At 37.5% G+C, this 11,663-nt stretch overlaps 1 protein-coding gene and 1 long non-coding RNA gene across 2 annotated transcripts; both read right to left on the minus strand.

Annotated features, from left to right (window-relative positions):
• Positions 1 to 274: 274 nt before the first annotated feature.
• Positions 275 to 3,709, minus strand: LOC124312593 (5'-3' exoribonuclease 2-like). Its single transcript, XM_046777064.1, has 14 exons — positions 3,444 to 3,709; positions 3,287 to 3,378; positions 3,112 to 3,223; positions 2,958 to 3,050; positions 2,382 to 2,891; positions 2,228 to 2,322; positions 1,844 to 2,168; positions 1,669 to 1,776; positions 1,507 to 1,596; positions 1,334 to 1,451; positions 1,075 to 1,264; positions 955 to 1,011; positions 793 to 867; positions 275 to 716 (listed from the first exon to the last, which is right to left on the minus strand). The coding sequence occupies exons 1-14, from the start codon at positions 3,513 to 3,515 to the stop codon at positions 575 to 577; spliced, it is 2,079 nt and encodes a 692-aa protein (XP_046633020.1). The 5' UTR covers positions 3,516 to 3,709; the 3' UTR covers positions 275 to 574.
• A 1,141-nt stretch (positions 3,710 to 4,850) lies between these two features.
• LOC124312598 lies at positions 4,851 to 7,097 on the minus strand. The gene is made up of 8 exons (XR_006910584.1): positions 6,872 to 7,097; positions 6,634 to 6,790; positions 6,379 to 6,569; positions 6,032 to 6,275; positions 5,829 to 5,976; positions 5,388 to 5,753; positions 5,151 to 5,309; positions 4,851 to 5,079 (listed from the first exon to the last, which is right to left on the minus strand). It is a non-coding gene; the product is annotated as an uncharacterized LOC124312598 (long non-coding RNA).
• Positions 7,098 to 11,663: the final 4,566 nt, after the last annotated feature.

Genomic DNA, 11,663 nt, shown 5'->3' on the forward strand with positions numbered 1-11,663 from the left:
ACATCTTAGTTATTAAATGAATTTTCTCTATGAAATTCTATTTTATCAGAGAATCGAACCCGGATGTCCCGCACTTAAGCTGAATACTATGCTTACACGCCATGAACTCTATTCAATCGTAAAGAAGTACGAGAACAGATCGCGCCAATTTTCATTTTTACCGATACTGAGCAGCGATATATCTGAAAATATAGATATAAGATATCGATACATCTGAAATCTGAAATTGACGATATATCGCCATCCCTAACCAGTAGCCTATTATCATCAACTGTCTTTTTTTGTTTAAATTTTTTCGGTTTCTACACCAACCATGCACCAGTACTTAAAGGAAGGAGATGCTGTCAGCTAACAACCCGTAATTTTACATAAAAAATTCGAAAGTGTACAATTATGCGCTAGGTACCAATTGGTCGATATTTAAAATTTGTTTAGTGATAAGAAAAGGGAATGAGCTTTGACGGAAAATTTAACACTGCGATTGAGAACGAGGAGGAGGACGGAAACGTTTTCAGGAAGATAACGCGTGATAGTGACGAATTAAAACCGAGTAAAACGACCATACAACAAAACCTTAGTTTTCGTCAACGCTCTTTTCGTCAACGGTAGAGACCACTAAATTCGTTGTACCACATTGGCTAGAACCTCCCGCTTCAGGATGATGAATCTCATCAGAGAGCTGGCTCTGGCTCGACACCAAGATCGGGGTTGAAGCTCTAAAAGAAGGTGACAAATAGGAAAGTTATGTATGCATATTATATACATGGAATTGATGGAACTATTTCAACTTACACGACTTCATTGTTCAGCCGAAGAGCAGCAGATTTTACATCTTGTTCATCCGGCTGTGGATTTCGATAGTTCAAACTTTAAAATTTAAGTTACAAAATTAATATTAAGAAAGAAATTCAAAAAGTAAATTTCATGAAAACTTTCATATGAGAAAATACATACCAAACAACGTGGCAGTCTTTGAGGGGCTCAAGCCAATGCACCGGACGTTCTAGAGTTCTTTTAAAATGAAATGAATTAGATAATAAATTATTAGTTTAGGCCTTCTTTAAAAATACTCACTCCCCAGCACCGACGCAATTTTCTGCTGCAAGAACTAATCCAGAAATGCCACCAAAGTAGGAGGGCTGCATCTTGTGCGCTTCCAAGTTTTCTCCACACTCAATTTTTCCGGAAACCCCTCGTAAGAAGTCGTACCCTTTGTGAAGCTTACCCACGAATATTTGGTTCTGCCCAACTACATTTCTTCGTTCTTGAAAAAAATAAACAATTAAAAAAATTCTTCATTACCTAGTAAGAAACACTAAAGAATAAGACATACTTTCTTCGGCCGTTAATTTTTTGTCGAGGTCTTTCACTGCAATCTTTACTCGGTCTTCGTCCAAAGGTAAAGTTGCGTCCTTCAGCGATTTTGCGAAATACTCGGCCAAGCAGGATTCCTAAGAAATTTCGCATAAGAGATAGCTATTATGAACTTTAAAGTTAATGACTAACCGGATCCGTCATCAACATTGCCCAGGAATCTGGAAGCAGCCAAGAGTTCCAAGGAGGTACGACACAAAGTAATTGTTCAAGAGGACGCAACTGTAATTTTTTCCCCGTAAAAAAGACATGTTAAACTATAGTTAATGTGAAATTTAAAAAAAAATAACATACCGGGTGCGTGTCCATTTCAAATTCGGTGTCAAACGATGTAACATGTTCGAAATCCGATGGCAAAGGAGAGTAGTTGAAAGGATAGTACCATTTCCAGGATGGGACACCCTAAAAATGAAATACGGCACGGTTATTCGTGTAAATTACTCCTTCTAAACAAAACAATTGCTGTTACCCGATAGTAGTATTGCAGAACCCAGATTAATCCTTTGGCATACTCAAGGGCAACCGCCGATTGAATCTCTGGATTGGAGCGATTTAGCTTGTAATGCTCTTTGAATCCAACGACTTTCTGCGACGAATCATAGTCCCACCGGCGTTTCACTGCTACTATCGGAGGTATGGTATCTGCGTCCACCTCACTGCTCGAGGACCCTGGTTGGGGTTCCAACTGCAATGTCTCTTCACGGGTCGATGGTCCTGCTTGAGGTTCGGTAGTTGTGATGGGAACAAGATTTTCTCCGTTTCCTTTGAGTCTTTTTCCACCTTTCGTGGGAGTCCTGAAACAGTAAAGAAATTAAACCCCATGAAACAAAAATATTTTACTCATGATTTTTACGGCTTTTTAAAATTGTTTTCTTTAGCTAGGGAAAGTTCATGTAGAATTATCTTGACTCGGTCCCAGTTGATTGATCCACTATCCGTTAGATATCCCTGAAACACAAAAGAACTGCATTACCACACTGGAAAGTGTAAAATGTTCAAGGAATCACCTTTGAAGATCTGTAGACTTTTTTACAGAAACGGACCAGATTGGTTAGCAAATTGTCCAGTTTGTTCAATGCGTCCAGTTGAGGAAGAAAATCATTCCCCAGTAACAGACAAAGGAAGACCCAGTCATCCACAATTCTCTCCAAGTCATATTGAAATGGGAAGTTGGGCACTGAAAATTCTCTGGCAATAGATTCCCTCAAAACATGAACTTGAACAAAAGTGAAGTGCTGGGAATCTTCACGCAGGATTTTGAAATTAGGCTCGTGAGTAGCCAACGCGAGGAGAATCAAATCAGCGTCGCCACCATAAATCACATGTCTTGTTTTACATTCGTGGCTAGCCGGTTTTCGCTGTTGACTGATGAATTCCGTTATCTTATGTTCCCCTTCACCAGGGACATTTGCGTCAGAAACAATTATTGACACATTGTCAAATTGAGCATCTTCTCTCAACACACGATGGACATAATGGTGAAAACATTTAGACAGACGAGTCATGAACGCCGTACCCTGCAAGAAACAAATAATAAATGGAAAAAATAATTTAAAGTAAAACTTTTTTTGTTTTTATCGTACTGGGGTGATGTTGTTTCCGTCAAATTGATCACTTTTTATGTTAGTTCGACCGAACCGACGAAGCCGCTGCTGATACATTTTTGCCCTTGGCGCCTAATGAAAAGAAAATATTTCAAATGTTGTTCTATTTAACCAGGTTGAAAGAATGACTTACCACTCCATCGAATGCCAGGAATAACAATTTTTGTGGGCGGGCAACAGAAAGAATTCTTTCAACTGTTTTGAACATGGACTTAACCACAAATGGCTCCGTCTTTTTTTTACTCCTAAAAATTGCAATGAAAACTTTAGTTTTTTTAATGAAGATTATGATAAACAAGATAACATACCCACGGGTGCACTTGTGCACAATCTCATTCATGTCAATGTACAAATTATCACAACCATCTCGTTCAGTTTTCAGGGCCTTCTCACCTTTCGCCTATGCATACACAACTCTTGGTCAATTTTCAGCTCTAAAATGTAACTTATACCTCTAATGCTAACCTCGGTTTCTACTGATTGGCAAATTTCAGGGTACTTGGTTTTTAAAAACAAGAAAAACCCTTTGATCCCCATTGTGCACACTTGTAAGGTTAAAAAGTAAACACACAAACGTTTTACACTTTTTAAGTTTAATTTAAAAGCTATAGAATATAGTTTGCATTTAACTAAGTCTCAACTAAATTGAAGTAATAACTTATTACAAGCTTAAACTTCAGAACTTCTAATAAATGCCATATTCAACTGTCAACACGACTAAAATTGAAGAAAATTGTTGACATGGATGGCAAATCTCAAAAGTCTGGAGACTAGCGACGCGCTGGTTGAACGGTGGCTGTTCGAACCATTCGGATTCGATCGAAACAGACTACTGAGTTCAGTAACAGATTTCTGAAAGGGCAAGATTAGTATTTTTTGAAAACTACAACTCAATTTCAAAAATTTCCTTGGTGACGCAGGTAGCTTACTGACTGACTATGCAGCGTATACCGACAAGGATGTTCACCACTTCAGATGGCGTTATTATTGTTATGCTACAGTACAAGAGATCGGATGGGTTAGTCGGATAAATCGTTGCTCTAGTGACAATTTGGGATACACACAGCACTTGAGTTCGACTCTCCTGGTGAGCATAGTTGCTCCCACCATCCGGTATGTGCTACTTGTTATAGCTAGTAAAATGCATATGGAAAATGTAGAGGAGATACGTATTCTGGTGGATAATGAGCATTAAATGCTTTTATCTGTTGGCATGGCAGGTACATGAGCGTCCGAAATTCTACTGGGACAACTGGCTGATACCCGGCCCTGACGCTGAACGTATCAACAATGTATATGCTAGTGAAATCATAATTCTCTTTCTGTACGACAATTCTTTTACATGCATATTTCTAAGAATATATTGGATAAGTGCTGTTGGAAAAAAATATCCAACCGTCCGACAATTGGAACTTATTCATGACTACAAATAGATCAGCTACAATTTAAGCATTTGCCATAAAAAACGTAATATTTTGCTATTAATCTTGATCTTGCAAAGAATGATTCCTTTTCTATTTCGTCTTAAATAAAGCAATAAGATTTGGTCCGCTTTGTATAGAACGTGGCCAACGTGAGTCTAGCTATTGATGTAGTATACTTACTATAATTTTAATATTAAAGGTAACATAAATTCATGCTGAAACTGGCAATCATTAATTCATTGTACAGGAAAAAAATTGGTTGAAAACAATGTTGTTGCTTGGGTAAAGTTGAAATTAAACAGCGCACGAACTTCGTAAAACTAAAAATGTATAAGGAAAAAAGGGAAATAAATACCAGAAATACTTGGGATAGAAACACAAATCCTGCACAGATAGGATTATAGGAATACACATTACAAGAAGATGAAAATTAAAAAAAAATAAATACTTGAGGATTTAAATACAAAGTGTATTCAGACAAGTTTGGTGAAAACCAGAAATCTATATGGATATGATTTGAAAACAAAAGAAATTGTTAAATTACTCTTCTAGCGCTCACAGATGAGCTCCACAACGCCCGGATCAATACAGGTTCCAAGCAACGTCCCAATAGTCGATACCAGTCAGCTAACAATACTCCAATGACATTAATGCATAAGGAATGGTGACTGCAGCTCCTACACATAATTCGTACAGTTTAAAACTCATTTCATTAAGATTTTTGCCGAAAACTTGACCAAAATCTAACCAGGATCTGTGATGGGAGAGAGTTTGCAGACAAACATTTGTCGCAGTGTTATCGAAGGCAATCAATGCATTGCCAGTGACAGTGAAACACGCCGAGCTGATCGTTTTCGATAAGGGCGCTTCCACATTTCGACACATCCACAATGCTGAGGTGTCCAACCTGAAAACGTACCGTGTCCACATGAAATTCTATAAATTTTTGCGCAATTCAAGGTAATCTAGACTAGACAATATCTACCTGCGTCATATTCTCGCGATGTAAGAACAATAACTCTCCACATGCAGTGGCGATGACTAAATGATGCTGTGGAGGGCTACCCGCTTTTTGGCCGTTAACCCAGACATTGCGTGACGGACAGACGTAGGTGATTCGACTGTTAAAATGAGAAAAGAACAAAAGAACTGGCATTAACGGAAATACACTGCCACTGCAGGAAGCGACTCATGGCAGCAAAAGTGGAGAAAAGCGAATGAATCGTTCGCTCAACTTCTGACAGCTCCCAATACTGCAAAGTTCCACTATTAATTCCGTTTACTACTAGTAAAATTCCCGATGGATCTTCCGGTGAACTGAAATTCACAACACATACTCGCATTTCGTTGGCTAATTTTTAAAAGAAAGACAACTTAAGTATTTAAAAACAAAAATCAAAATGTTCAATATTTCAAGCAACTTTACCTCCTGACTGCAGGGGAAAAAGTCCAGTAAGTGTGATCAAGAAGGCAACTGAATTCCACTCCGTCTTCTTTTTGTATGGCAAGCTTGCAATAGACAATATCGGGTCCAAAAGGGATCCCCGTGCATGCTTCCGCTAATATTTCTCCATCTGAAAGACCGTACATGAGTTAAAAAAAATGGTAATGAATTAATTACTCAACTACCTTTTGTCCAGGCAAGATCCACAAAGGAATATGCTAATCTTATTCCGCCAAGAATTTCTACATTTTTTGTTTTCCCTTTAGTACCACCCATCACAAAAGCTTGCACAAGGCCAGTCATTCCAACAATAAGAAAACCTTGTAAAGGACGACCTCCAAATCCGCGAATAGTTGGTTTCATATCTACTTGAATATACTTGTCCACCAGATATGACACACTTTCCCGGTTTTGGCAATTTAAAAATGTCTAATCAAATTTGAAAAAAAAAAAAACTTTAATAGGGTTAACTCTCTAAAGGGTTATTTTAATTGATAAACAAAATTAATTCAACTGTACATTACTTTCTTACCATTAAAGAAAAACATTCCAGCCTGGATTGGCTCATCTGGAATGCAAATGTTAGCTACTCTGGTCCATTCATTCAAAAGATGTGTGAGTGTTGTCCCGATTTCTGCATTTCCCGCAGTGTCACCAATAAGCAAGTAATGACCAGATTGATCCCATTCCAGAACAGTTACTTGTGCCACACAGCTCTTAACACTAGAAAATAAAACAGAATAACTTTTGAAATTTTCTGAACTAGTTGTTAACATTTCAAACTTACATATGAGTATCCCATGGGGTATTAGCGTCACAAACAACAACATTCATGTTTTGGTCACTTGGACCTGCTGAACTACTACTTCAGTGTTCCATAATAAGCAAATGCTTTAACATTTTAAGGAGACACTGCGCACGCTGTGACTCCAATATCAGACTCACTGCAAAGATAACCATTATTTATTAATAGTAATACATATAATATTAAAAATAACACTAAATAGAATGTAAAGGGTTATCACTTTTCCCATGGAGAATTGCTCGTGTTTAGTTGTTGGCGTTCCCTAGTGCTTTCTTCATAATGACTACGTCGGACAACACTTACAGCGATCAGATCCATAATATATGGAAACACGAATTCAATGCAGAGTTTAAGACGATCTGCTAATCAAGTAAATATTTTTTGGATGACAGAAATCAACGCGGCGAATATTACATGTAAACATTCACAGCAATTCCAAAAAGACCTAGGCACCTAGCAGACGCAATATTTCTCTGAGCTCTGCGCCATCTAACGGAGCACATTACAAATGCGCTGATTTGATTTTGATTATTTTTTACGCACGAATCGCAAAAAATTAGAATTTGATACGTATAAATGTTTCGAAGTAAATTATATTACATAATTATAAAATACATGCCTCTTTTTAGTTGGTATTCGGCATCCGGCATCCGGCGGCAAACAACCCAGTCATTTTGGCCATCCAAAAGCTTCGACAACTTTTCCCCGATCTACTCATTGCGTGTGATGTAAGTTATAGCGCGCAATTTTAATCAAAATCTAAAGTAATTCCACTCTTACGTTTAGATGTAGGGTTATACAGAATGAGAATAGAACTTTCAGGATAAAGCTACCAATATAATTAAGAAGTAACAATACACGTGTGCCGGCCATTCTGTAAACCAAATCTTGTTTAAGGATTTATTTTAGTCCTGATATATTAAGAAAATCCGTAAGGCAATCCATAGGACAAATAGAATGGAGAAAAATTCAATTAGAAGGAAAAAGTTACAGCAGAATTTCTTATTTTTTTCTAAGAGAAAAGAGTTTAACTTCAAATAGAATGAAATCATGACATATTATAGCAGTCGAAGTATAGCAATAAAAAATCTGTGGCCTTCACGCATTGAAAAATAAATAAAATTGAAAATTTAACAATGTAACGCGGATACTGTAATCAGTATTCCGTAAGTTATAGATCAAGAGCATCCGGGGAACAGAAGCGAACAGAAGCGAACAGAAGGAACCAGTAGCCTATTATCATCAACTGTCTTTTTTTGTTCAATTTTTTTCGTTTTCTACACCAACCATGGAACCAGTAGGGAAGGAGATACTGTCAGCTAACCACCCGAATATTTACATTAAAAATTCGAAAGTGTACACTTGTGCGCAAGGTACCAATCGGTCGATATTTAAGATTTGGTAAGTGATAAGAAAAGGGAATGGGTATGAGCTTTGACGGGAAATTTAACACTGTGACAGAGAATAGCGGACCACACGGAAACGTTTCAGGAAGATAACGCGTGATAGTGAATTAGTGACGAATTAAAACCGAGTAAAACGACCATACAACAAAACCTTAGTTCTCGTCAACACTCTTTTCGTCAACGGTAGAGATCACTAAATTCGTTGCACCACATTGGCTAGAATCTCCCGCTTCAGGATGATGAATCTCATCAGAGAGCTTGCTCTGGCTCGACACCAAGATCGGGATTGAAGCTCTAAAAGAAGGTGACAAATAGGAAAGTTATGTATGCATATTATATACATGGAATTGATGGAACTATTTCAACTTACACGACTACATTGTTCAGCCGAAGAGTAGCAGATTTTACATCTTGTTCATCCGGCTGTGGATTTCGATAGTTAAAACTTTAAAATTTAAGTTACGAAATTAATATTAAGAAAGAAATTCAAAAAGTAAATTTCATGAAAACTTTCATATGAGAAAATACATACCAAACAACGTGGCAGTCTTTGAGGGGCTCAAGCCAATACACAGGACGTTCTAGAGTCCTTTTAAAATGAAATGAATTAGATAATAAATTATTAGTTTAGGCCTACATTAACAATACTCACTCCCCAGCACCGACGCAATTTTCCGCAGCAATTTCCGCAGCAATTTTCCGGAACTAATCAAGAAATACTACCAAAGCAGGGGAAGGGGGCTGCATATTGTGCGCTTTCAAGTTTTTTCCACACTCTAATTTTTCCGGTCACACCTCGTAAGACGTCGTTACCCTTTGTGAAGTTTACCCACAAATATTTGGTTCTGGCAAACTACATTTCTTCGTTCTTGAAAAAAAAAACAATGAAAAAAACAAATCTTCGTTTCCTAATAAGAACAACTAAAGAATAAGACATAATTTCTTCAGCCGTTACGTAATTGTTTATCAAGGTCTTTCAATGCAATCTTTAGTCGGTCTTCGTCCAAGGGTAAAGTTGCGTCCTTCAGCAATTTTGTGAAATACTGGGCTAAGCAGGATTCCTAAGAAATTTCGCACACCTATGAGATGGCTATTATGAACTATAAAGTAAATGACTAAACGGATCCGTCATCAACGTTGCCCAGGAATCTGCGGAAGCAGCCGAGAATTCCAAGGTGGTACGATACTTAGTTGTAAGTTCAAGAGGACGCAACTATAATTTTTTCCCCTGTAAAAGACATGTAAAACTATAATTAGTTTTAAATTTAAAAAAATAAGATACCGGGTGCGTGTCCATTTCAAATTCTGTGTCAAACGAAGTAACATGTTCGAAATCAGATGGCAAAGGAGGTATAGTAGTTGAAAGGATAGTAGGAAGAAACACCATAATAATGAAATACGACGCGGTTATTCCTGTAAATTACTCTTTCTAAATAAAACAGTTGCTGTTTTTCGATAGTAGTACTGCAGAAATATAGTACGATACGATAGTACCTACTGCAGAACTCAGATTAATCCTTTGGCATACTCAAGGGCAACCGCCGATTGAAGCTCTGGATTGGAGCAATTTAGCTTGTACTAGTGCTCTTTGTATCCAATGACTTTCTGCGACGAATCGTAGTTCCAACGGCGTTTCACTGCTACTATCGGAGGGATGGTGTCTGCGTCCGCCTCACTGCTTGAGGACCCTGGTTGGGATTCCAACTTAAATGTCTCTTCGCGGTTCCATGGTACTGCTTGGGGTTCGGTAGATGTGATGGGAACAGGGTTTTCTCCGTTCACTTTGAGTCTTTTCCCACCTTTCGTGGGAGTCCTGAAACAAGTAAGGAATTTAAGTATTTGACCCAATGAAACAAAAAAAAAACATTTTACTCATGATTTTTACGGCTTTTAAAAATTGTTTGATTTAGCTTGGGAAAAGTCACGTAGAATTAGCTTGACTCGGCCCCAGTTGATGGACCCACTAGCCGTTAGATATCCCTGAAACATAAAAGAACTGCATTACCACACTAAGTGTAAAAATAGTTCAAGGAAAAACCTTTGATGATTTGTAGACTTTTTTACAGGTGTAATGATTCGTATCACAAAAAACACTAACACTTAACTACAAAGGAACACCGAACACACAAACGCTGAGTATAGTTTTATAAAGGATACTTATATTTGATGCTTTTGAGGGATACACGCCACCATAAAGATCATGTCTTGTGTTACATTCGTGACTAGTCATTGCACGCTGATGTCTGGTGAATTCCATTATCTTATGTTCCCCTTCACCGGGGACATTGGCGTCGGATACAATTGTTGACACATTGTCAAATTGATGAGGGTCTTCTCGCACTATACGATGGACATAGTGGTTAAAACATTTCGACAGACGAGTCATGAACGGCGTAACCTGCAAGAAAAAAGGAAATGGAATAAAGAATTTAAACTAAAACCTTTATTGTTTTTATCGTACTGGGGTAATGTTGTTTCCATCAAATTTCGACTGTTAGTTCGACTTAATCGACGAATCCGCTGCTGATTCAATTTTTCCCTTGGTGTCTAATAAAAATAAAATATTTGAAATGTTGTTCTATTTATTTAACCAGGTGTAGAATAACTTACCACACCACCGAATGCCAGGAATCACAATTTTTGGGGGTGGGCCACAGAAAGAATTCTTCCAATTGTTTTGAACATGGACTCTACCATAAATTGCACAGTCTTGTGTTTACTCCTAAAATTTGAAATGAAAACATAAGTTTATTTAATGATGATTATCAAAATTAATCGAAAGTTAGATTAGGCTTACATTTTACTGATATTTTAAAACTTTAACACTTAGTCTTTTCTTCTTTAGTTTTTTCTGCAGTTCTTGGGCACATATTTTGAGGAGGAGGAAGAGCATAATTTTTATTTATAGCAGGAGGAGGAGGAAGTATGTCTTTTGGTGGAGGAGGAGGAGGAAGTTTATTTTTTGGAGGAGGAGAACGATTAGGAGAAGAAGGATTTTTTTTATCGCAGGAATAGGACCCCCTCCTATTTCTTCAGCCGTTACGTAATTGTTTATCAAGGTCTTTCAATGCTATCTTTAGTTGGTCTTCGTCCAAAGGTAAAGTTGCGTCCTTCAGCAATTTGGTGAAATACTGGACTAAGCAGGATTCCTAACAAATTCTTTGAACTATAACGTAAATATATATTTGAACTATAAAGTAAATGACTCCAGATCCGTCATCAACGTTGCCCAGGAATCTGCGGAAGCAGCCGAGAATTCCAAGGTGGTACGATACTTAGTTGTAAGTTCAAGAGGACGCAACTATAATTTTTTCCCCTGTAAAAGACATGTAAAACTATAATTAGTTTTAAATTTAAAAAAATAAGATACCGGGTGCGTGTCCATTTCAAATTCTGTGTCAAACGAAGTAACATGTTCGAAATCAGATGGCAAAGGAGATATAGTAGTTGAAAGGATAGTAGGAAGAAACACCCTTATAATGAAATACGGCGCGGTTATTCGTGTAAATTACTCTTTCTAAATAAAACAGTTGCTTTTTTTCGATAGTAGTACTGCAGAAATATAGTACGATACGATAGTACCTACTGCAGAACTCAGATTAATCC

Source organism: Daphnia pulicaria, chromosome 8 (genome assembly GCF_021234035.1).
Source record: "Daphnia pulicaria isolate SC F1-1A chromosome 8, SC_F0-13Bv2, whole genome shotgun sequence".
Lineage (NCBI taxonomy): Eukaryota > Metazoa > Arthropoda > Branchiopoda > Diplostraca > Daphniidae > Daphnia > Daphnia pulicaria.